Source organism: Myotis daubentonii, chromosome 2, assembly GCF_963259705.1.
Source record: "Myotis daubentonii chromosome 2, mMyoDau2.1, whole genome shotgun sequence".
NCBI classification, from domain to species: domain Eukaryota; kingdom Metazoa; phylum Chordata; class Mammalia; order Chiroptera; family Vespertilionidae; genus Myotis; species Myotis daubentonii.
Genome location: NC_081841.1, coordinates 214456598 through 214483333, shown reverse-complemented (window position 1 = coordinate 214483333; position 26736 = coordinate 214456598). Strand labels below are relative to the sequence as shown.

At 51.6% G+C, this 26736-nt stretch overlaps 1 protein-coding gene across 4 annotated transcripts in view; it reads right to left on the bottom strand.

Annotated features, from left to right (window-relative positions):
* IRF2 (interferon regulatory factor 2) overlaps positions 1–26736 on the bottom strand; it is a 75464-nt gene that overhangs the window by 14218 nt on the left and 34510 nt on the right. For all 4 annotated transcript variants that reach the window (XM_059685717.1, XM_059685715.1, XM_059685713.1 and 1 more), the window contains exons 2-6: positions 23114–23209; positions 16264–16363; positions 15091–15267; positions 14632–14678; positions 6373–6490 (exon numbers count right to left, since the gene is read on the bottom strand). In XM_059685717.1, coding sequence (XP_059541700.1) covers positions 6373–6490; positions 14632–14678; positions 15091–15267; positions 16264–16363; positions 23114–23200 — 529 coding nt within the window. In that variant the 5' untranslated portion in view covers positions 23201–23209. The remainder of the gene's footprint in view (positions 1–6372; positions 6491–14631; positions 14679–15090; positions 15268–16263; positions 16364–23113; positions 23210–26736) is intronic.

Below are 26736 nucleotides of genomic sequence, written 5' to 3'. Positions count from 1 at the left end.
TCTAGACGCTCTCTGCATGTACTGCAGGCACCATCCCCCCCCCCTCTCCTTCCCTCCCTCCCTCTCTCTCTCTCTCCATGTGAACGCACCTCCTGGACCACCAAGCTTTGCCTCAGGTGGTAACATACAGTAACCCTTGACTCGTGACAACCGAAAGGTCACGAGAAGAGCAAACGTTCAGCAATCTACTCCGGCCAACACGGTCAGAGGCGGCTCCCTCTGGTAAGTAATCACAAACCTAACATCTCCTGAGCACTTAGCTCTGCCCCTCCCACCCCCCACAGGAAGTACAGCTCTCATCCTCTGTTAGACGGGAGGCCAGACATCCCGGAGGGCTAAGTAACCAACTCAACATCAGACAGAGGTAAGTGGCACAACCAGGATTCGAACTCAGCGTCCCCTGACCCAGAGCTCACCCGCGTGCTGCACAGCTTTCTAAGCCCCTCTCAGGTCAAAGGCATGCGGTTCTCACCTCATGAGACGCCTCCCTCCGGGCTCACAGTCAATAATGAAACTGCTTTCACTGTCCTGTGTCGGGGGCAAAGACAGTCTCCAAGGGCTGGAGGAGCTCGAAACCCACTGGGCTTCCCGGGCTTATGAAGGTCAGCACGTGAGGAGAGAGCCGCCCACAGGAATGCAATTCCCTCTGGACCCAGTGCTGAGAATTACAACATTATTCATGGCTGGCTCCTGACGAACCGGTTTCATGCCTTAAAAGGTCAGTCTGGCTTTATTAACAATTGTTGACTCAGTGCAGGGCTCCACCGGAGAAAGCAGGGCCCCCACGCCTCGGAGAGAGACTATCGGAAGCCGAGAGGTCTTGGAAGGTGGGTGGGCCCCTACTGCGTAACAGCCGAAAGCAGCCGAAACCCAGAGAGGCTGGGAACATCGCCAGCGTCGCCTGGTAGCTGCAGGGTCGAGGATGAAGCTCCCTGGGCGGCATGTAGTCAGCCGTCCGCAGGGTGCTGGTGGGGGGGGTCCTCGGCCCGACCTGAGGCCTGCGTTTAACTGTTACCATCAGCCCTGATCCCGCAGCACGGAGGGGGCCTACTTTCCGACTCCAGTGTGTGTGAATGCATTTTGATACCATAGTCCTCATCACTGAGGTGTTTTACCACCTTTCAACCATCCCATGATTTTCCCGCTCCCATTCGATCCTCGTACCTGTGAGGTAGGCAGGATCAGTACTATTGTTTTTATTTGTTCATCTTCACCCGAGGACATTTTTCCATTGACTTAGAGAATGGAAGGGAGGGGAAGAGACAGACAGAGGGAAATACCGATGTGAGAGAGACATGAGTGGTTGCCTCGGACATGTGCCCCAACTAGGGCCAGGGATAGAGCCTGCAACCCAGCTGTGTGCCCTGGACTGGAATCGAGGGCGGGACCCTTCAGCCTGCGGCTGGTGCTCTGCCCACTAGGGCGGGATCTGGCTTGGGCGGGGTCAGAACATTATTTCCGTTTCACAGGTGAGGGATGAGGAAACGGAGTCCTAGCGAGGTTAGGGAGCTTGCCGGAGATCACACGGTAAATAAAGGACCGCAGAGCCAGGTCTGGAAACCACGTGTTTCACTTCTAACCTGGTGGACTTTTAAAACAGTAATAACATGGTCACGGTTTGGTCTAGCAGCCCCAGAGCAATGGCGGAGACCGTCCGTGGGGCGGGTCATAGAGAAGGGAGCCGCGTCCTTGCAGGGCAGGCTGTCCCGAGAGCCATGCCCCATCAGGGGCCTGGGAGGCAAGAGGTGACGGCACCGTGGATATCCCCCCTCCCGAGAGAACAGCATCACACACATCGGTGTCCCAGCACAACTCAGAGCAGGGCACCAGCAGGTCTCCAGGGTCGGGAGTCGGGGCCAGCCTTGTTGGGCCGGCAGCGCGAGCCCACACTGGGCCTGCGCATACTGTGTCCACGGCGCCTTAGCAGCTGCCCACAACAGCAAGCGCACAGCCAGCCTCGCTCTCTCCCCACCGCACGTGGGAGTCCAACTGTTCAGAATAATTCAGATTCAAAACGGGTTCTGAGGAGTCAGGCAGGGACCAGGACGCTGGGCCATGAGGGAGACTACCGGTCACTGTCCTCCAGGCAATGGTGACCTGGGGACTGGGGAGACGGGCATTTTTAAAAAATCGCTGTGTGGAGAATGAACGGGGAGGGGACAGAATGAAAGAGGAGGTGACTGGGAGGAGCAGCAGAAGTAGAAAGAAGGGCCCTAGCTGGTTTGGCTCAGTGGAGAGTGCCTCAGCCTGCGGACTGAAGGGTCCCGGGTTCAATTCCGGTCCAGGGCACACAGCCAGATTGCGGGCATGGTCCCCCTGCAGGAGGCAGCCAATTAATGATTCTCTCTCATCACTGATGTTTCTATCTTTCTCCCTTCCTCTCTGTAATCAATAGAAGTATTTTTTTTAAAAAAAAGAAATAGAAAGAAGGGGAATTGAGACCTAGGATGTGGGAGGCAGGAGGATTTCATAGTTAAGTTCATGAGGGGGCAGCAAGGGAGAGGGAAGGAGGAACTGTTATGTAGCCTCATAGAGATGGCAGGTTTCTTGGGTAAATAATAATTTTAAGGTTAAAAAAATGACAGCCAAAACCCCAGCTGCAGGTGGTGACAGAGCGCGTCCCGGGCAGTCACCTCTGTGCCAGGCTGAGGACGCTCCCGGTCCTGCGTCTGGGGACAGAGTGACATCCCGGTCCACACTGCACATGGGTTCATACTGAGCTGAGTTTTCTGGGGGTCCTGGTAAACGTGGGTGCCTTGTCTCTGGCCCCACTCCTGGGGGGTGAGAGCTCGGCCCGCCCAGGAGCAGGCATGGGACACAGCCCTCCGCAAGCAGCATGGGAGACCTTCTCGCCTCCACGTAGGAGGTGGTGCCGCCCACCTAAAGATCCACCTAAAGCTACTAATCTTGTAAGTGGAATGGTTTGTATCTGAAGCCCCAGGAAAAATGTCAAAACCGGGGAACAATGGAGCCGGGAAAGATGAAGACATAGTGCCATAGCCGAGTGTCCCCTCAGCCGCCCTCCAGTCACTGCGAGTCCTGGTGCCAGGGCCTTCGGGGTAGGGGCGTGGGGGCACTCAGGGGCCTGTAAGTGTGCAAGCTCCTCTCTGCAAACTCAGTCCTCCCTGTGGACACCTGAGTATCCAAGCTTGCCTAAAAAGCTACCCAAAGTCTACTTTAAAGTTAGTCAAATTTGGAAGCCAGTACAAAAAAAACAAAACAGAACATTCTATAAGGTGCATTTGGGGCTGCCAAATTACACTGTTTCCTGATTTCTGTGGTCTAGTCACTTAGGACTGGTCGGTTCACTTCAGGGCGAGGAATGGCCTCCCAGTTCCCCAGCAACCTTTGCTCATGGAAAGGGTGGGGCAGCCTTTTATCAAGAAACACAATGGGGCTGTAAACACTGCCTGGGCGGGGCGTCAGACAACCCGCGCACCTGCCCGCTCCTGCACCTGCCCGAGACCAGACCCGCTTCAGTGCAGCTCAGCCAACCCTCCGTGGCCCGGGCACGGCGCCAGCGGGCACAGTCAGAACAGTCCAACAGGCTGCCGCTTCTTCCGCTCCCTAAAAGCAGAAGCTGCTGCACACACAGGATAATGCCATGCCAACGACAAGCGAAAAGAAAAGCCGGCGTGCTTTCTCCTCTCCTGGAAGGGAAAGCTGGGGCAGGTCACTGGGGGTGCTAACCTGTGCCTTTAACCACGAGGGGAGAGGGAACGCTAGGAGACAGGTCTTAGACATGGAGATGCACACGCCTTCTTGGTGTGCACCGCTAACCAGACGGGAAAGAGCATTCGGCTGTCACAGGCTAGAAGGCAAACCCAGAGTACAGCCTGCTGACAACTGCGAGTGCGTGCGTGTGTGCCTGTGTGCATGTATACCTATGCATGCGTGCACGCGTGACTGTGCATGTGCGTCTGTGCGTGTGTGCACCTGTGCATGTGTGTGCTTATGCATGTGTGCGTCTGTGCATGTGTGTACCTATGCATGTGTGCATGTGCATGTGTTTTCCTGCTATGAGTTGTAGCAAGAATTAAAGTAAAACCTAGCAATCAAGCAAGAGCTCACTTGTCAGGGCAACAGTGCACTTTGCCTTTTACACTCTTAGGGATTCGCTTACAAAACAGCCATCCTGTCCAGAGTACAACGTGCTGGGTGCTGGCAGCCACCGGATGAAGTTAATGATTCAACCACTGCCCAGCCCGGAGCCCGCGGACACCGTGAAGGAGTCGGCCGCATTAACTGCTCACTTCCCTCCCCACCTTATAGACATATGCTCATAAAAGCGGGGTGAAGGCACCCTGAAGCTCTCATCTTGGTGCCTAATTACAAAACTGAAAGGAACCCTGGGTTTAGAAACAAATGAACTGGAAGCCAGAAACAGTGTCATGTGAAAGAAAGTGTTTTTAAGGAGCCTCCCAACCCAGTGGCCTGGGATCAGGGTCCCGGTGTTCCCCTCTCTCTCCACAAATCACGAAGACAGGGTGGCCGATGAGTGGTCACAGGGGAGCGTGTGGACAGGCGCCCCGGGAGGGTTAACAATCGAGGCAGTGTCCTGTTAGCAGTGACCACACATGACCCGCCCTTCCCACTTTACTTATAATCAGGTACCTTCACCACGGCCACCCGCTACAGAGAGAGATGTTCAAACTCATTTTGCTGCCATCGTTATTTTATTATTAAGCCAAGAAAGAGAATCACGTAAGGCAACAGGTGATCGCTAACCACACCCGCACTCGCCTCGGCCCCGAAGTACTGACTCATTACGTTGGTACCAAGTGCACGTGGCACCATCGCAGCGTGGCAACGAGCTATCACCTGACCGAGAAGTTACACACTGAGACTCAGGCCAAATAAATAAAAGCCCACTGCCGCCCTGAGAGGGGTGCAGCCGCGTGGGGCCTCGGGAGTCAGGGCCAGGAGGGCGGGGCAGTGGCCAGATGCTCGATCTCGATGACCTCTCTCAGCTCAGGAAGAACTGGCTCCACGCAGAAGTGCCCCGTGGAGCGTGAGCACCCGGAGGCGGCCAGGCCAGGCCTGAGACACAGCCTGCACTCAACGCTGTCTGGTCCCTCCGTCTGCATTCCCCCAAAGACTTCCACACGCAAGGGACAACCCGGGTACGTGGTCCACTCCCAAAACTCCCAAACCGCAGGGCACAAGGGCCGCAGTGGCCGCAGTGGCTGCGGCCTCCCATCCGTACGCCGCTGGGAAGCAGACGTGAAGGAGCCCGGGTGGGAAGCTTGCTCCGTGCCCACTGATCTCTGGTTCTTACCAGCATCACGCTGTCTACCACCGGAGCACAGGTGAGTGGGCCAAAAGGTACCCAAGGGCGGTGATTGGGTGCTGGGGCTGGAGCTGGGCCTCACCGTGGGACAGAGCCCCCGCCACCCATTCCTGGCGGCATCTCGCAGGCGGGATGCTCATGGAGATGTAATTCACCCTCCCGCCTAGGCGCCTCCAAGTGGTGTCTACAGTGTGCTTGTATGTCAAACACGTGTGCATTTTACTGTTAGACTTGAATTTAAAAATATACGTATTTTTAAACACACCCTTCAGCATTCTGGAACTAAATGCCGACCTCCTTCCATGGCCTGCAAAGGCTCCGTGGCCTGCCCCGCCCCCATCCCAGGGACCCACAGGCTGCTCCTTCTGCTGAGTCACACTGGCCCTCCCCCTGCCCCTCACACTGCCCTCCTCACGGCTGCAGGGGACACACCACTCCTCGGAGAGGCCTCCAGCCTACCTCAGCCCCTGGCTCTCGCGAGCCCCATCCTTTCCCTTTGCAGCCCTCGTTATGTGTGGCTTTGTTTACTGCCTCCTTCTACGAAACTAGGGGCTGGGCTGCCCTGTTCCCCAGGCTACTTCCTGCTCGTGGAACCGCGTCTCAAAACTCCTTGTGGAACCCACGTGCGCCCTTTGGCGGCACGTCTCTGTGCCTCCGTTTCTCCATCTGTAAGATGAGCGTGGCCACCGTTGTGGCATGTCTACCGGGAGCAGGGGCGGAGGGGACAGTCCCCCTCTCCCGGTTCCAAGTTAAATGAGTAACTGTCCACCTGAGCAATTACTGAAAGACCGCGACTTGCTAATCATTAGCCACTGAGGCGATGAAAGCCTCGCATCTCCTTGGGCCCTCCTGGGAAGTCCCTCTCGGCCTCGTTCCTCGAGGCTGGACCATCGGAGTCCCTTTATCTGCTCCTCAAACACCTTTATTTTTCAGCCCTGAAATCTGGGGGCCGGAACTCGCAGGGTGAGACGGTTCCAAGACCCCCTCCCACTGACTGTGTTATTTCAAATCACGGTTAACCAGTGTCGGACCCCAGCGGGCTGCTCGTGTGTATAAGAAGGGAGATGTCAAAAACAGTTTACCTATGATGTTCACCGTACTATCCACTTCATTTTTTATAGCTGAAGCCAGGACCGCGTACTCAGGAGAAAGATCACTTCCTCCATTACTAAGCCCCAAAGATGACTCAACTGGTTCTTGCTAGGAAGAAGAAAAGAAAACAGAATTGAGAACACTTCCTTTCCCTCCCTCTCCTCACTTCACCTCTCCCCTCTGTCACTTTCTTTCACGCTGGGTCACTCACTCCCTTACTCCCCCGTCAGCCTGGAGCCTTAGCCACCCGACGGCGCAGGTTCCTCCTCGGAGGAAGTGGTCCCACGTGGGTGCCTGCCCTTCTGCCACGCGTCCACCTGCAGCCACAGTCCAGGCTAAGCAGCTGCGCCAGGCCCGCGTGCAGCACCTCGTGCCTAGATCCCGCTCTTCCTTCTCCGAGGGCGTGCGTGGGCACAGGGAGGAATCATGCCACCCCTTTTATGATTTCTGAGGAAAAGCTCTCCCTCCCTTTCTGAGGAAACCACCTCAATCACGGCCCAGGGACAGGAACCCTGTGGGTGAATTCTTTCAGATAAGGTCTGCCCTGGACTCTGGCCACTGAGCATCCTGCCCTGGGGTGGGGGCCAGACTCCCAGCCAGGGCCTCCCTCCCCCTCGAGTCCATCGAGCAGCCCACACCCAGAGCTTCGGAGACATGAGTCCAGGTGCCGGGTGTCCCGTGCAGCCCGGGAGCCACACGTCCCTGCGAGGGAAACAATGAGGCCGTTTCCTCCTCCTCAGGGTCGCTCTTCAGGCCTGCCTTCTTCCTGCCACCAGAACCCCACCCCCAACCCCAGACCCAGCCACCGGGGAGCCGCCTGAGGGACAGTGACTCAGCACTGTGATGGGAGAGGTCTCCCCACAGCGACACTGCACGTGTGTCTGTGACGGCAATCGAGCCAGACCAAAAAAATGCCACAAGGACAACTGCTCTGGGAAACCCAAATGGAGAGGAGGGTGGAGGGGCAGGAGGAACACAGGCTGGGAGCAGGCCGGGACGTCGGCAGGACTGTGCTGTGAAAAGTCCACGCCTCTAAGTTCCTATCAACTTATTTATGCACTATTTGGAATCAATGATGAACACACATTCCCCCTGCACCCCCGACACACACACACACACACACACACACACACACACAGTGACTTAGGGAAGCCACTTAGGGAGGGAGGGGAAATGGTTTCCTCCTTCATGAAGCCACCCGGAAACGCCTACCACAGCACCAACACCTGCAAAGACATCGCTTCACTGTACAGCTCAGCTCTAAAGGAGAAATCTCACTGCATGGCTGACCAGATGTACCAAGGGGGGTGGGCATAAGGAAGGGTCCAGACGGCCTCGCGGGGCAGAGCCGTCACCCTGTTCTCTGGCAGCCTCGTGCAGCGACCCCGCTTCTACACGTTCCAAGTAACAAGTCTGTCCTTCCTGGGGAAATCTCACTTGTCGGTCACTTGCATCACCATCTGAGCTCTTCCTTACGCCAAGCGTCTGGACTAGTGCCTGTGCCCCAGGTAGCCTGTGGCCTGCTGCCATCCCACCCAAGGAATCGCTCTGACTCCCGGGGCTTGGGGGCAGGGAAAGACAGGCCTGGCTCTGCAGCCACACAGACGGGGGTCAAAGCCAGCCTCCGCCTCTCACTAGTCGCTGGACTTCACCTCCTGAAGCCTCTCTGAGGGATGGAGAGCAGCACTACACTGAGAACAGGGCCCGTGTCATAAAGACGAGGGAGGGCCAAGTGAGATAACACGCACCTGGCACGGATTTAAACAATATTCGCACCCGGCTGGTGTGGCCCAGTGGTTGAGCGGTGACCTATGAACCAAGAGGTCACAGGTTTGATTCCCAGTCAGGGCACATGCCCGGGTTGAGGGCTTGATCCCCTGTAGGGGGGTGTGCAGGAGGCAGCCGATGGATGTTTCTCTATCATTGATGTTTCTATCTATCCCTCTCCCTTCCTCTCTTTCTAAAAAAATCAATAAAACATATTTTAATTTAAAAAATATTTGCTATTATCTCCAATCTCCAGCACAACTCTGCTCACCCCAATCCAGTGGCCTTTCCGAAAGTCCCCTTCCCTCACACTACCCTCCGGCCCCCGACGGGAGGCCTGCGTGCTGCCTCTGAGGCGGTGAGCACCTGCTGCACTGGCCCACCTTTCTGATGGCACCTTCCTTCCCCCAGCTCCTCTCTGCATGTCCCCGCCCCTCACACCCTGCTTCCAGTCACTCCCACTTCCTCACTTCTCTCAAAAGCAACCACAGAACATCTGCAGGAATTCTGGGAGGAACTGCTCATTGTCGTGGGTTTCTTTTGTTGTCTGAAGTTATTTGTCACTCTTTCAGCTTCTACGTTTCTTATCAAAGTAAGGAGCCAGTCAGACTTGCACATATTTAAAAACCTAAACCATCCTAATTTCCCAATCGAAGATGGGTGTTTCACATGATCTAGTTTGATTAGTGGCAAGTGATATTTTGTCACTTTGCACTTGAGAAAACTATGACTCAGACACTAATTTTCCGAGATCTGGTGGAGACACAGGAACTGAACTCGGTCTCTGATCTGGCAACACAGTCCGACTCCAGGAGCTCCCTGTCTCAATCAGCCCCGAGTCCACACCAATCCCCGTGGAGCCCGGACAGAAGCATTTCCAGCCTCTCCTCCGGCCCCCGCCTTGCACCTTGCACCGCTCCTGTGATGGAGACCGAGGGCCTCTGTTCTCACACCGCTTGGCTCCCCCCGCCCCCACTTCAGAAGCACCTGTCCACGTCAGTCTGCAGGGTGGCCATCCCCTTGGCACATTCACTCTGGGAGGGCAGCGCAGTGACCTGTACAGTGACGTGTACCCCGTACTCCACCCGGGTGCAGGACAACAGGGAGCTTCACTACACTCGGCCGAAAGTTCAGTGATTGGAATGAGAGTATCTAAACCTAAACTTTAACTATCTCTCTCTCTCTCTCTCTCTCTCTCTCTCTCAAGGAACCCAAATAAACACGGGTGTGCAGCTGTCTATGGAGCCTATGTCTAGAGATCCTGCGGGTCATGCGTGAGCGGCCTTTGCCCACGATGTGCCCAGTGCCTCCCAGCCTCTGTGGTGCCCACTCCTGCCTGGCCTGGTGACTCCTGACAGCCTCCTCTTCCCATCCCCTTTCGTCCCTGTGCCCCCGTCCCTTGTCTAGAGGTCCCCTCCCTGAAGCCAAAGACCATGGCCTGAGGACCATTTCCCACCCTCATGCAACCCCCACCCCCAAGTTCACCTGTGCAAAGCCAATCTCCTCCAAGATGAAAGGACGAGCATCTCTAGGTCTCTCCAAAACACACATTTACAACTGACAGCCGGGCCTCATGAAAGCAGCCCCGGGCGTGCACACTGCACCGAGGTCACAGGACAGGAGCTCTAGTGAACAGATGGAGGCCTCCTGCCCGGGCCTAGAACCCCTTCGTCCTTCCCTTCGTCCTTCCCTTCGTCCTTCCCTTCATTCTCTTCCTCCCGCCACGCCCCCTGGGCCTTTCTTCACGGCTCACTTTCCTCGTCTTCTCCTTGGGTCTCGGTCGCCTCCCGTTAGAGAATTCCAAGGCCTGCGATGACATCCTGGAGCACGCGACCCGCATCTGCCCTCCACCTCTACCTGAGCTCTCCACCTGTCAGACCCAACTTCCCCCAGCGGCTGCCTAGAGGCTGTCATTTCAAACTCACACGTTCAGAGTTAAACGCTCCCTCCTCCACAAAACACACGCCATTCCCACAATCCCGTGAGGGCTGGAAACACAGGCCTCCCCTGGGACCCACTCCTGGCTTCCCCTCCGCACTCTCCCTTCTCCAGAGAACTGTCTCCTGCTCCCCGGTCCGGCTGCACCTCCTTCACCTAAACCTCCTACCGCAGCCCCTCCTCCCACCGCTTCCTGTGCCATGAGAAACCCCTGCCTGCAATGTCAACTCCATCCTGCCCCACATCCTCCCAAGGAGCTCAGCTCTGCCGCGTTTCACAAGATCCCCCCGTAGAGCCCCCAGCTTTCACACTGTGCTCTGAGCAGCACCCAAGTGATTAAGGCTTAAAACTCGAGACCTCTAGCAGGCAATGAAGGGATCGCTCTACTCTCAGCCCTGACAGGTGGTCATGCGGCCTGTCTTGCCTGGGACAGGGACACGGAACATGCTGTTTTTTACCAGCTCACCTGTTAGAGCCAATGGCTCTATTGGAAAGTTCCGCTAAACCATCACCCGCTTTCTGTAACTTCCACCCAGAGGTCTCTCTCCTTCAGAACTCACCCAGAGCAGGCCTGCTCCTCACCCAGTGAGTCAGAGGTCCTCCTAGACTCCATTTCCCACCCTAACACCAATTCTTTGATCTCAAAGCACTTCAGACTTTCAAAGCTTCCATCTTTCATCTGCAACCGATCCTCTGAGGCAGGAAGTATTCATCCCTCACCCTCTCTCCCTCCCTGTCTTTGTTTCCCATTGTTCCCTCACAAACTGCGCCAGTTTCCTGGCTCATCCACTGAAGGCCGCACCGCAGCCCTCCTCTCCCGGCCCTTGTGTGTGATGCTCCCGGGTGCTGGAGAGTGATGGAGAGGGACCTCCGTTTTATTCGACCCACCCCCCAGGCCTGGCTCCAATCCCACTGCCACTGAACGGCGGGGAGGCCCTGAGTGAGGGTTCTGGGGTTGGACTAACTTGGATTAAAACTCCAGCTCCACGGAGCAGTGCAACCTCGGGAAAATTACTCAACCTCTCTGTGCCTCCATTTCCTCATGTGCGAAAGGGAGATGACCTGCCGTCACAGGAAGCACTAAACGAGGTGACAGTTAGAGCCTAGCACTTGGTGGAGGCCCCAAAACGTCAGCTACCACGCCTCTGCGTTAGTCACCTCTGTCCTCACCGAGCTTGACGTTGTGGCATTTCTGAAACACACATATGCACACCCTAGTACTACTCACTACGGTGTTCCTCAGTTTGACTTCCTTAGACAGAGTTACCTCCGTGGCGGTGGGTCTCCCTCAAGTGAGAACGCTCACTGAGCACACAGGGTTCTCTCACTAGGAGACCGTCGGGCACACGGAGGCACGTTTCCGCACCTGCTGCGTGGCCCCGGGGCCTGGGCCTCCCGGTCCCGGGGAAGCTGTTTGCTGAGAACACGTGACACGGAGTTAAACTGCCTGAGTGACCCCAGAAGGGTTCTGACAGCCGACCGGCATGCTCCGAGCATCCTCCGCTGGTTAAAACCTCCATCCACCTGAACTGAAGGAAGACTGGGCAGGTCTGGTTTAACCGCAGATCTTCACACCTAGTCACGACACGCGAGCCAGCATTCTCGGTGGAAGGCCACCTGGCCTATCCAGGGGCATGTGCCCGGGACACGTGCACTCAGAGCTCGGTGTCTCTCATACAACAGAAAGCAGCGCGTGACTAGCTCCGTGCGGATGAGGCCCTTCGGTGACACACCTCCAGAGAGCCGCAGGCTGACCTTCGGCATACTCTGCGGAAACCGTAGAGAACGCTAGGGCTTTCACGGTCACGGGCCTCAGTACTTGGGAGGCCTTCCCATGGCCGCCTGCAGGGCGGATGCACGCAGACTGAAACTCAAGGGTGAATCGCCTGCCTTCTACGGAAGGAACAGCGTCCCTCTGAGGGACCAGACCTTCGTCACAGGAAGATTTCACAACGTACCCTTGGCTGGGATGGAACCTGACCCGCACGGCTGCACCTGACAGCGGACCTGTCACTTCTTTCCTGGGCTGAAGTGGCCACGCCCCACCCACGGCTGTGCCCTCTACAGCTGGCTCCGCTGAGGGGCCCTGGGGAGACACGGCCGTTGCCGACGTGACTGTAGGTGTCCTGGACTTAGAGGAGCATCATGTGCTATCAACTCTGAGGTGCACATTTCCACAGCCCTCAGAGGGTGTGCCTCCTAATCAAGTATGTGCAAGGGTTTCACTGCAAGCTGCTTTCTTGCCTAGAGATACGTAAACGAGGATGCATCTTCTAACCCCCATGTTGGTTTTGGATAGTCGGTGGAGTGTGGGGGATACGTTTCATCAAAGTTTGTTGAAAAGTGAGCATCTGTTACTCCGTTATTATTTCTCCATTAACTGAAACTGTGAAATGAAATCTGCATTCTAATGTAAAACCCCCACTCCCACACCCGTCATATTTATTTACGCATCTACTTGGTCAGCGAACACTCAGGCGTGTGTTCAGTGATCGAATATACACTGATCACCTGTCCTGTCCCAGGCACTGAGCTAGATGCTGTGAAAGAGCAGGAAATAGCATCTAGTCATATTGGTGATTATAGCAACTTCTTCACACCCCCATATCTGTGGGGAACTTAGACTTTTCTGACTAAACAAAACTAATCAAAATCTAGGCCCTTAAAAACCCCAAACTACAGGAAACTTGAAACAACTAATAGCTAGGTTTTTTTCAATTGCAAGGAAAAAATTAATTGTTTTTAAAAAATGAGGTAGGGGCAGCCTATAAATTAAAAAAAAAAACATTTAAGAGACATAGGCAAAAACCACAACGTGCGGGCCTGATGTGAGTCCTGATTTAGGTCAACAGGCGTACACAAATGACCACGTGTAGGAGACAGCTGGAAACCGGGCACTGACTAGATATTTGATGGTCCTGGGGATTGCTGTTACTTTTTTCAGATTCAGTCATGATATCGTCCCATCTTCAAAGACTGCCTATCTTTTAAAGATGTAGACTGAAATAGTCATGGAAGAAATGATAGTGTCTGGAGTTTGTTTCAAAATATTGAGCTAACCCATATGAAATTATGGAGGTCAAAAATGACTGAAAAGCTGCAATTTTCTATCAGATGTAGGGAAGTGGGTGGAGGAACTAATGCAATCAAATGGCCATCAGCTGATTCATGTTGAAATTGGGGTGATGGTGTGCGGAGTCAATTTTACTCATTTGTTTCCTTCCTGTGTGTATAAAATTTTGCCTCGTGTGCAGTGTGCATTCCCTGTGCGTTTTTCTTTAAGTGTCTGCAATAAGAAGTTAAAACAAAATTGGTCCTTAACACTGTGCTATATTTAAAATAAGGCAAAAGCTAAAAATACTGAAAATGAAACTGGAGGTATGGCTATTAAAATCGTCTGCCTAAAATATTTATTTTCCGTTGTACAGGTACATATGGCTGAAACGTTAACTATTTACCTACGTTTTCCCTCCAACTCTAACTACCTTCACACGTCAAACTTTATATCTGAAGTCGATTTTTCAATATCCTTTCCTCCTAGTGTGACTAGCTGGCTTGTTTTTAAACATTGCACTGTCTGGACAGTTTGTTTTTCTTCGACAGCAATTCCAGGTTAGACATCGGGATCCTCGGCATCTCCTTTAAGTTCAGTGCTAACGAACGCCGTGGCCTTGGCCTCGTGTCCCTCAGCCTCTGGGTCCACATCAGGCCGCTCTCTCATGCCCCAGCTTCATCTGCGAACAGGGCGCAGCGACCCAGAGGGTCTCCCCTCTGCTGGCCCAGGGGTCGGGCACTGCGCTGCCTGCTCTCTGCCCAGCGGCTGAAGCTCATGCTCAGCTTTACACAGCATACCTGACTACCCCCTGGCTAGTTACAGGGCTCCCCAATCTACACACAGAGATCCCCACTGCAGGGACTGCAGATGCACAGCCTCCTGAAAAACCCACACAGACACAGCCCTACGGGAACCTGTGGGGATGGTGAGAGCTAGCTGCACAGTGGCGCAGGAAAGAGCTACTGAGATCCACACCAACACAGCGTTTGATCTCATCCCTGCCCCCCACCCCCACCCCCACCCCCCCCACACCAATGGCCTCCCATGGAATAGATCTACAAAATAGAGGTGACACAGTAAATACAAGTATATAACATTTAATATACCTTCAAACATATCTGATAACCTGGAAATGTACTTCCAGGTTATCAGATAGCAGCTGGCTGCTGCAGCTTAGCTGACACTGGGTAACCAGCTGGCGATGGTGTGGGGACCAGGGGGAGGCTTGAGTCTGGCCAGCTCTGTGCGAATTGGTGACTTCATTCACAGATTTCTCAGTGAAACTGCATGAAGCAGGGATACGTGTACCTGAGTCTGCAAGTGGGTCCGTGCCAAAGAGGAGACGTGTAAAGCACATAAAACACACACATTGCAAAAGAACAAAGATCAAATACTTCATAGAGGTCACGTTATTGGTTTTTACGAGACAGAACAGGAACCGTTTATACGTTTACAACTTTAGCCTTCTCCCTGAGCAACCAATGATTACCTTGATGTGCTTAACTCTGTCTTCCTTTTCTGTCTTTGGTTTCTTTCCTGTGGCAACAGAAAATAGTTTGGGGTTAATGCATGAAGAGCATACAGAGAAACAGCTCCCCGAAATTAAACGCTTTCTAAAACTCGCCTAGAAGCCGTGCATGTGTTAAACTGTACACGTGTTAACCTGTACACGTGTTAACCTGTACACACGTTAAACTGTACACGCGTTAATCTGTACATGCATTAATCTGTACACGCATTAATCTGTACCCACGTTAACCTGTACACGGCCAAAATTCCAAATGCTTTCCTGCCTTTGGTGACCCGAGAGTCATTCCCCCAGCCAGGTAAGGGCAGGATTACCTTCCACGGTGCGAACTACAGATGTGGAAATAAGGAAATCCCAAAGGCGCTATAATCTATAAATCTCTATCAAGAGATCACGGCATTAGCAAGTGTGTGTGTCTACCTTTTTTAGAAGGCCGCTCAGATAAGGGCAGCATCCGGTATACTCTGAAGGCGTTATTTCCTTTCTTTATGCTTTTATCCTTGACTTCTTCAATATCAGGCAAGGAGTTCATGGCACATCGGAAATTCGCCTTCCATGTTTTTGGATCGGGTTTGTCTACTCCTGGTTGATGCTTTCCTAACAAAATAGCCAGAAGAATTAAGCTTGAGGAAAGAGGGGGAGAAAGACTCACACAGGAAACATGTCTGGAAACACAGGACTGCTAGCCACCAAGTAGCACAGAGAACCAACCCTTTGAGCCCAGGCTATGCCAACAGTGGCCAATGCCCCGGTTTGCCTGGGACTGAGATGGTTCTTGGGATGCGGGAATTTTTGTTTTAAAATCTGGACAGTTCGGGCCAATTGGTCCTGAATTTACCAAACAGCTTGAGAAGAAATAACAACAGTAGAATGGGGAGCCAGTGTAAGGGATGCAGAAGGCTGGGAGGCCGCGAGGACAATGAGCACGGGTAACCGGAGTGTCTCTTTTTCATCTGGCTGTCAGGTATTAAAAGTCCATTCTTGTAAATAGCCCCCTACTTAAATTTTGTTGTAAATAAATACATTCTTGGCTACCTTTTACGGAGATAAATCCATCCAAGTTTATAGCTGCAGAACAAATACGTTCTTTATGACCCCAGCACACATGTGGGGAACACAACCAGAATTCTACGTTAGAGGAAATGTAAGCACCGAGTTTCTGTGGGATGGGCGGAGCCTCGTTTCTGAGTGATGAGGTTTGTGGCCCACCACTCCCCCACCCCGTGTCCTGGATGCGCCTGGGGGCAAGTCACAGGTTTTCCAGAGCCTTCTTTACGAGCCCATAATCCAGGAGATTTTATATGTGTAGAAAAAAAACAAAAATAAACACTGTGATAGAACTGAAATTTGCTAAGAGAGCAGACCTTAAATGTTCCCAGTAAAATAACCCAAATAATTAACAGGTAAGTATGGGAGAAAGTAAAGGTGTGTGTTAACTCGACGGGGGGCATCCTTTCATGAGGATCACCTATCTCAAATCATAACTTTAAATGTCTTATAATTTAATTGGTCAATTATACCACAACTACAAGAAAAAAGAAAGCATGAGAACAACACAGGGCCCCCGCCCCGCCCCGAACGGGGCATCGGTACCTGTGTGGATGGCCCAGTTCCTGAAGAGCGGCGCGTCCTTCTCCACATCCCAGCCGTGTCTCGCTGCGTGCATCCAGGGGATCTGGAAGATCTTCTTTTCCTGAAAGGAGAAGCCGGTAAGAGCTGCAGCCCCGGGGCTCCAGCCACCGCGGTGGAGGCGCCTGAGTTCCAGCTGGAAAGGTTCCCCGCTGGGCATCCTCAGTAAAGTCCCACTTCGCAGGTCCAGCCTCGGCACCTGCCGGGTGAGACTGAGGGCCAGGCAGGGCCTGGCCGAACAGGAATGCGGCTGTTCCAAGGTCACAGGCGATGCCTTGGGAGATGCCCATGTGCATTACCTGTGCCGTTTTCTTTAAAGAACCACAGACAACTTGGCCTCTGACCGAAACGTCTCGGGCTTATTTTATTCTTATCACTTATTTCCATCATTTGGTGAAGAGCAGCCCCAGCTGCCCCAGTAAATTAAAAATTAGGCAACTCTCCAAAGTGACCCCGCTGGTGCTGCGAAAGTCGGGTGGACGAAGCCACTGTCACGGGACCAAGTGTCTCGATGGGCCGGAGCAGCAGCAGACACAGAAGATCCCGCCTGCTGCTCAGCCTGCGTCTACGCCCTGCATGGCCCGCCCGGAGCTTCCAGATGCTCGATGACCACAGCTGACACTCCTTTCTTGGAGCAAAGTCCCTCCCTAAGATTCTTATATCCGACCCTTTCCATCTCTCTTACAGCCTGAGAGGCAACTCAAAATCACTTACATCAACCCCGGCAAACACGACTAGAACCTAGTGCTTTGGAAACAAAGTCACACTCATTGTAAAACCACACATGTAACCTGGTTCAACCGGCAGCACCGGGGGTCACCAAGGTCCCCTGGCATCTTACATGTGACGACACATGCTCACATGGTCTCACTTCTGCTTTTTGCAACAACCTAATGAGCTACATATATGTTATTAGTTCTAATTCACAGTTGAAGGAGCTGAGGAACGGAATTAAATTATTTAGCCAAGAAACTCGGCAATAAGTGTCTAAATTCCCATCTTCAGTCACATCACAGCATACCTCGCCTCTGGTGCTCGAATGTACAAGATTTCCAGTTTTACAGGAGAACCTGCTGACTTGGATTCTATGGAGACTAAAGCCCAGGAAAATGTACTTTTTTAAAATATATTTTTATTGATTTCAGAGAGGAAGAGAGAGGGAGAATGAGACAGAAACATCGATGACTACAGATAATCATTGATTGGCTGCCTCCTGCACGCCCCCTACTGGGGATGGAGCCCGCAACCTGGGCATGTGCCCTGACCGGGAATCGAACCGTGATCTCCTGGTTCATAAGTCGACACTCAACTATGGAGCCATGCCAGCCGGGCAGGAAAATGCATTTTTAAGTTCTTAGGCTAGTTCTGATCATTCCCAGGTCTGGGATCTCCACAGGACACACAGGGAAGGAAAGAACATGTCGGTAGGGATCTTCTGCCACTTTGGTCTCACAGTGAAAATAGAAAGGGTCCGCCAACCCAAAAGGGCTCGGTGCCTCTGCACAGAACCGACTACAAAGTCTGTGTGGCGAACCGGCACGGCCATGGCATACTCAGCCTCACATAGGGCGCCTTATGTGCCGCGCCAGCTCAGCCAGGTTCTGTGACCCTGAGAGGGGGCGGTGAAGGATGGAGAAAAGACAGACTAAACAAGAAAGCTGGGTCTGGGTGGGACGCTGCCCTCTCTGATAGAGAGACAACACCACAGACTACAAGCCGTGTCTTTATTTTATAGCCAGATTCCACGAGGCAAAGTAAGGGCATGGTCAAGATGTTTACAACATTCTCGTGAGTTTCGATCCTACTCAACTACATGCACCTGAACTCTGTCAAGCCCACATCACTCAGCCACGTGGGACCACGTGTTGGGACAATAGGTTCAAGCTCACAACCATAGCTGTTGGCTATAACTGTGCTAGGAGGGCTCTGCCCTCCAAGCTGGGGCTTGCACGTGGCCATGAGAGGACTGTGCCTTCTCATTAGCCTGAAGCTTGAACCTGCCCAAACACTGTAGCCGCTCTCCACCAGCCTGAACTGAGAGTGTCAGGACATTTTGAGAGTTCCCCAAAAGCTGGTAAAGGGGGAATTCTGCTGTGTTTACAATTCAGTAAATAAAGAAGAACCGAAAGCGAGAGACTTTCGTAAACCCGTTCTGTTCGTTCTGTATCGTCACCATGACTGCAGCGTTTCGGGTTAGCCATCTCCAAAAGGGCCGTCGCCAGAGCGGGGCTGAGTGAGATTTTATCGTTTCATGTAGATGAAAATCCAAGAGGAAGTCACGTAACGCAGTGAAAATGAACTGACTTCAGGGACAGGTTTCCTCAAGTGCACCACCAGAGTTTAAAGGTTTGTGCTTCAAGGCAGGGGCCCTTAAAGAATCTGCTGTTGCTTTTTTTTCTAGGTCAAAGGAGTTCTGTGGGGACACAATCTGACATCGATCTCATAAGACACAGAGTTGATTCTCACAAGTGGATCTTTTCAAGCATCTGCATGCATGCAGGCGGATGTACACACACAGAGACACACACACAGACACACACACACACAGCTACACAGCTAAACTGTCTCCCAGAACAGCGGTCGCCAACCAGTGGTCCATGACCACTGGTGGTCTGTGAGATCCGAAAGGTTGGCGACCGCTGTCCCAGAAACCTGGCCCAAAGCATGAAGCTACCCAAGTAGCGACTGAACTGAGCAGTTCTCCACCACAGATCCTCATGAAACGAGCAAAGGACCCAAGGAGACCGAAGAAATGGCCAATAAGCACATGAAGAACGACTCGACACCACCCCTCCTCCGGGAAATGCAAACCAGAACAATGTGATGCCATGTCACACCCACTCGGATGGTGAGAACAAAAACAACGAAATCCTAAGTGCTGGTGATGAAGTGGAGGAACGGGAACCGCCACGCAGGGCTGGCCGGATGGACACTGGGGCAGCTGCTGTGGAACACACGTTGGCTGTTCCTCAAAAAGTTCAACAGAGTCGCCACGTGGCCCAGTAATTCCGCTCCTGGATGTGTCCCCGAAGAATTACAAATAGGTGTTCAAGCAAACGTTTACACGTGAAAGTTCACAACAGCCAACGGGCAGAAGCAATCCCAGTGTCCAGCAACGGACGGATGGGTAGAAAACATCGCATGTGCGTACACTGCACAACTGGAGCATGCTTCAGCCCCCAGAGGGCTGCAGTGCTGACCCATATGCCGCAACATGGATGGACCTAGCAAACATGTGCTAAGGGAAAGAAGCCAGACGCCCATGCCACGTATTGTGTGAACCAGGCGAATCCACAGAAACAGAAAGCATATCCGTGGTTGTCATGAGCTAGGGAAGGAAATGGGAGTGGTCACATGATGAGGAAGTACAGTGTTTCCTTTTCAGGTGATGAAAAAGTTTAGAATTAGACACTGGGGATGGTTGCATAATATTGTGACTGTATTTAATGCCACTTTAAAATGATAAATTAAAAAACAACCACATGGGCCCAGCCAACATGGCTCAGTGGTTGAGCATTGACCTATGAACCAGGAGGTCACAGTTCGATTCCCAGTCAGAGCACATGCCTGGGTTGTGGGCTCGATCCCCTGTAGGGGGTGTGCAGGAGGCAGCTGAACCATTATTCTCTCTCTCCCTCTCCCTTCCTCTCTGAAATCAATAATAAATAAACAAATAAATAAATAAATCCTACATGGAACTTTTAAATAAACCACTAATAAATGCATCACACATCTTTTTTTAAAAAGACCATGTTGAGCCCTGACCGGTTTGGCTCAGCGGATAGAGCGTCGGCCTGCAGACTCAAGGGTCCCAGGTTCGATTCCGGTCAAGGGCATGTACCTTGGTTGTGGGCACATCCCCAGTGGGGAGTGTGCAGGAGGCAGCTGATCGATGTTTCTCTCTCATCGATGTTTCTAACTCTCTATCTCTCTCCCTTCCTCTCTGTAAAAAATCAATAAAATATATTTTTAAAAATATAAAATAAAATAAAAAAAATAAAAAATAAATAAAAAGACCATGTTGAAAGGTAAAGGTGAAATTCATTTTAAAATGGAAAGAGATTCTGACCAATAAACAATCTGGTCGTCGATCGCCGTGTTCGATGGGACGGTAATGGCACTGCACTGCACCTGTGCAGACTGTGACATCACAGTCTGTGACATCAGTATGCACTTCAGGAGCCCTGAGTGCCCAGCCCGCACAGGTGGTGGGCGCACACACCGTGTACGAAGGACTCTGAGTACCAGAGCCAACCGTGTCTACATCGAAGGGCAGGAGAGAGAAGCACTGCTTGAGTTGAGAAGAACATTTAAGATGACCTTGAGTAACGCAGAGCAATCAGACCTTGGCACTAAGTGGAAACCAGTTCTCTCATCTCCCTCTGCCTCTCCTCTCCCCCAATATTTATAAGATGTCCTAATTTCACTTGCTATTTTTGTTTGAACTCCTTACCTGTTGCGACGTGCCCTGATAGTTACACAGGCAAGAGCATGCTTTCAGGGAAGAGCAGGGAAAGGTCTGGACTCCCTGCTAGCCTGGGCCTGGAGAGTGGCCCGGCCTGGGTCAGGGCAGAACTCCAGCATGAAACACCAACAGTGGGCATGATCGGAGCTGCCAAGAAGAGTGGGCCTGGGCGTGGCTGCCTCCTCCCCCTCCTTTCCTCTCCTCCCTCTTTCCCTCTAGAAGTGGCCCAGGGAACCACATGCGAGCACCTGGACCAACCCAGAACCGACTTGGACCTTCAACAAACCAATGACAAGAGGGCAACTAAGGAGGGCGTACTGTCCACAACCAGGAGGGACTTCGAGTCACACAACCAAACACAACACCCGGACATTCTCTGGATTCTGATGGGAAAAAATCAATTGTAAAAAGATATTTTGGGAATACTCATGGCATGATACTAAAAACTTACAGTTAATTTTCCTGATGGACAACAGTATTATGAAGACATGAAAAAATGTTAAGTCTTATAGGTGTACACTGTCAGGGAGTTGCTCTATAATACCACACACACACACACACACACACACACACACATACACACACACAAAGATAAAACAAAATGTTGGTAATTGTTAAATCGAGATGTGCATTACTAAATCTAGATGGAAATTCGCTACACTCTTCTTTCCAGTCTTTGGGCCATTCAAACATACTATCTGTATTTGCTAATACTCATAATAAAAAGTAACTGGCCCAAGCCAAGGCCCCATTCAGGTCACATAAAATGATCATATGGTTTCCTTAAGTCATTCCTATTTACTTCATGCCCCACCTGGTTTCAGACATGACTCACTTTAACAACCACATTCAAATACAATACCATTCAATTAAAAATAAGCAAAAAATAAATAAATAAAAGTGGATGAGGGAAAAGAACAAAAAATGTAAGATCTGAGAGATATCTGAAACGATCAAATGAGGCCAGGAGTGGTATTAGTCTAAAACAATGATGCTGCAATACCCTGCACACCTGTTAGAAGTGGCCACAATCAGGCTCTCCACTCTCGGCACGTGATATAGAGCTAAAGACTGACCAGCTAAACGAGTTGTCGTGTTCTTAAGATTAAAGAGGGGATGGGGGGGGGGGGTAGTAGAAGAGGATAAAGAAATTTGCTCAGAAGAATTGCAATATCCCTGGTGGTGGGAGAGAAACCTCCCTCAGGCCCTCTCAAAGAAGGCATCTCTCTATATATATAAAAAGCCAGCGACTGGTACGCCAGAACAACCAGAACAACCAGTTGCTATGACGCCCACTGCAGCCAGCCAACCTGCCTGATCAGGGGCGGGGCTGGACAACCTCCCACAGCTCCTCCCCGCAGCTGGCCTGGCCCCAATCGGCCCCCATCGGGGCAGGCAGGCCAGACTCCACCCGTGCACGAATTCGTGCACTGGGCCTCTAGTAATCTATTATATTTAGTTGCTTTTCTAAATTTTAACTATATAATTTCAGGTGTTCTTTATTTTTCACAGATACTGTCTTCCTGATTCACCCCTACCAGTTAGCATCAATTAAATGGAGAGTTCGAGAAGGATAAATAAGGAGTGTTTATGTATATGGGGGAGGAGTGTAAATGGTAGAATGCTTATTTGTTAGGACAGGTTGACACACACAGAGTTTCACAACAAAGAGAAGACGTTTTAAACCACTATGCTGCACACCTGAAACTAATATAGAATGTCAACTGTAATTGAAAAATAAAAAATGAAATAATAAAAAAAAAATTATTTAAGAGGACTTTTTTGAAAGACAAAAACAAAAGTTCTCTTCACATAGAAAATACTGGAAACCAGTCAATGCGCCCCATTCCCAACACGAAACCCTAGAGCCTCATGTCCTCTAGCCCTGGAGAGCCAGGAGGAGCAGCAAGGCAGTCCAAGAGGGAGGAGGGCACGACAAGCACAGCGAGAGGCCGCCGCCAGCCGTCACAGAACACCAGCGGCCAGTTGAGACCGCAATGCAAGGGCGGGCCACAGTCTGGGATGATACAGATCTTCATGTCACTTGATGATTCTATGATCAATTTTGCTTGGTTGGTTTTTGCAATTAACAAGTATAAGATTTTGAACACAAAGAACAATTTTACTTTCAGAGGTCCACATGCACATGCTTTAGTAAGGATCAGACACGCACACTCGCACATACATATATACACACACATATGCACACTCACACACATGCACATTCACACACATACACACTCACACACATAGATACACATATTCATACAGACATATACACATGTGCACACATGCTTGCATACATACACACATACATGCACACACACACACACACACCATCACACTCACCTTGTTCAGCCACTTCAGCCCTGGTATCGTGTTCGAGTTGATCTGTTCCTCCAGCCATGGGCGCATGCGCATCCTTTCCACCGGCATGGTGCCCGTCTGCGGAGAGATAATCCACATTAGGCACTTCTGCTAATGACTGCCTTGTCCACACCGGAAAGTTCTACGCACCAGCCTGACCCTCTTCTATTGTCCCATTCCTCGTAATCCCACAGCCTGTGTCCGGGGGACTGGGGAGGGAGGCACATTCGGGGGCTCCACCCTCGAGCCACCTGCCCCTGCTCGAGCAGCCAGGTCATTCCAGAGGGGCTGTCTCCATGGGGCAGTGCTACAGGCCAAGCGGGCTCTCAGCTGAGAGGGTCCCACAGATGGAGGCTGGACTGGCAGAAACTCAGCTACCCAGAGGGCCCAGCACCTGAGTGACCCCGTCTAAAGCCAGGTCTCGCCCCCTCCCAGCCAGGCTGTGTTAACAGCACACACCGTCAAGGTCCCAGCATTCAGAGCATCAGTACTGTACACCTGTGGGCATTATCCTCCCAGGACCATAGGGGACAGTGCATAACCGTGATTGTGGGAAAGACATTACAACCAATTCATTCCTTTGGGATATTAGGGCCACAGAAATGCTTTGAACCCCAATATTGCCACTTTAAAGCTCTAAAGGGACCAGTTCACTGGGTCCAAGGTCCCTCCGGACATATTCCGTCCCCGCTCAGCGCTCACAGCGCCTGGCGCTGGGGCTCCAGCCTTGCTTTATGTGAATGCGTGCACTCATTCACTCCCGCAAGGATCTTCACTGCGCCCACCCCCTCTGACCTGATACCATCCGTTCCTCCAACTTGCTTTCCCTCTGGAAACTGTCCCATGGCTAACCACATTTTCTCTGCCAGCTCACATAGTGCTCTTCCCTCCTGCCACATACATTCTAGGCATCTTTCCCGTGTCTATCAAAATATATCCAGAGTAGAATCACTAACAACTCACTGTCGCCCCCTCATCTTCATCCAATTTACACAAAAATTTCAATTTAGTGAGGATTCAAAAGCCAAGATGATGCCAAGTCAGACCTCCATTCTATAGGACTTCGTGGCCAGTGTGACATAATCCTCTTTCCACCCTTAGCTGTCTTTCTTTTACTCATTTCCTCTCAAAAAAAAAAAAAAAAAAAGAGCTCTGAGGATTCTATTCAGATAAACTTGGGCTGAGATGATCAAAGCCTCATTAACTCCCTCTTCCAGCTCCCAAAGGACGTCCTCCCTCCTGGATGCCCTGCCCCCAGCTCTGCCAGAGTGCTAGCATCCTTGCAGGACCCACATGGGGCTGCACCCTTTGCCTATAGAGACTAATCCAATTCTAGAACGGAATTCTAGAACCCGTCTCTCCCTGGTATGTCTGCCCCAGTTCGGATGCACTCATTGCTGCAGACGCCTCCTACTTCTTGCTCATACCATGCCCTTTCTCCTCTTTCCTGGGCCTTGCAACCCTCACCCATCCTCCAAGACCTAGCTCCCAGCCTCCTTTCTCCACAGGACTTGCTAGTCCACGCCAGCCTGAAGGAATCTCTCCCCCTGTGACTCCCACCCTAACTCATTGGTCTTACACGCTCATTTGGAAATTAAGCATGGCTTTCAGAAAGCTATTGTAAGCTGTCACTATTCTTATCTGACTCTTACCCTAACTATGAACTTTCAACTGTGTGCACTCTTCCTTCCTAACCAAATTGTAAGCTCTCTGAGAGCAGGAACTCCACCTCTTATAGGTCCTTTTACAATCCTACAAAGCCCTCAATACAAGAACCAGGCCAGTTCTGAAGATCAGCCTAGCTGGGTCGCCATTGCAGGTGGGCTCCATCCACTCATCTGGTCGCCATTCTTTGAGACGAGTGAAAAGGACTTCAAGGACAGTCCAGAAGGGTGTGGAACGGCCCCAAGGAGCCCCCAGTACAGCTGCTCTTCGTGGTTCTCAAGTCCTTCCTCTCATTCACAAATCCACCTATTCACAGAGCATTTACTGAGAATGATATTCCAGGAGCGGGAAAAGGCCAGACATTCCCTGCCACCCAGGAGCTCCTGGCCTAACAGAAGACAGGGAAGAAGAGAATTGTCACACCACACAAAGAGCCCTGCTTGCGGAATGATGAGGAGTTACAGGGGAGCACTGGGAGGAGATGTCCATAGAAGATCCTCCTGGCGACTGGCCACTGGGAGGGCTCTGCCCAACAGGGTGATGACCGCCAACCCGGTCTCAAGATCTCGGGGTGCCGAGAGGGGGCAGCTGGGTCCAGAGCAGTACAGGAAGTAGAGGGAGGAGACCCTGAGGAGTAGCTACAGTAGTCCCAAGTCTTCAGAGGGGACAACATGACAAGCAGAACTGCCACGGGCCACTACGGTCCTGGTGTACCTATCTCAGCAATACGGAAAGTGATGGGGATGTGAAACCAGCCTGCTTCCGACTCACCGTTATAATCATATGCTATTTCCTCCCATATTATTTTTTCCACAAATGACCCATTTAGGGGGGAGAGGAAATCGTCGCCTGAAATATTTCAAAAAGCTTTCTGACTTTAAAACGAAAGCTTCCATGGGGAGGTACAGTCAGCCTCATTATTTGCAGATTGCATATTTGCAAAGTCGTCTACTCACTAAAATTGATTTGTAACGCCCAGATCAATTCTCGGGGTGCCTTCCCAGTCATGAGCAGACATGCACAGAGAGGTGAAAGCCTGGGGTCTTCCGACACCCATGGTCCCAGCTGAGGTCCGACAAGACGACATTCTGCCTCATTTCACTCACACTGTGAACAAGTGTCCTTTTCAGTGTCTATTTCATGCAACACTTTTCTGCTCTGTGTTGGCAATTTTACTGTTTAAAACAGCCGGCAGGAATGGGCTGACGTGTGGAGAAAAGATGTGCCTCTCAGGCCTGAGTTAGTGTTGTTGGCTGGGAGTTCAATGTCAATGAATCAACCATTGTTAAACGAGGAGCCTTCACACAGAAACACACCTAGGGCGCAGTTACTGATTGGCGGATGCAAATGCTGTGATCAGAGCCTCACAGGAACCGAATGTCCTTGCAGAAGGAAGGGGATTTGGACGACACACACAGAGAGAAGGCCACGTGAGCACACAGACAGAGGGAAGAGAGCACAAGGGGGAAGGGGCCACGCAAGGGCAGAGGCTGGAGTGCTGTTGAAGGCAGCCATCTTCTGTATAATTACAGGACAACTTTGAACATATCAAAGACTCCCAGAATATTACCACTGAGATGTTCTCCACGTCTTCATACATATAGTGATTAATAAAGCAATTTCAAGGGACTGTCATCCCGAGCTGTGATCCACATGAATGTGATTAACACCAAGTAACCAAAGTGACATATATGTCCATGTGGTGGTTTTTGTGTTTTTAATAGCCGGGGCATCCCTGCTGATACACAATGAAAAGCCAACCGTTTTACACGGAGGCACTTGCTCTTTTTTACTGATTTTATAGGCAGGTCCGACCTCCCACACTGGACAGGTAATGAATTAGTCTTGGCGCATGACACAAATGAGAAAGGGCGTAGTTCAACACAGATTGCTCATGACTAACAGAATTTGAGCATGCGCTCTTCATTTTGTGAAAGAAA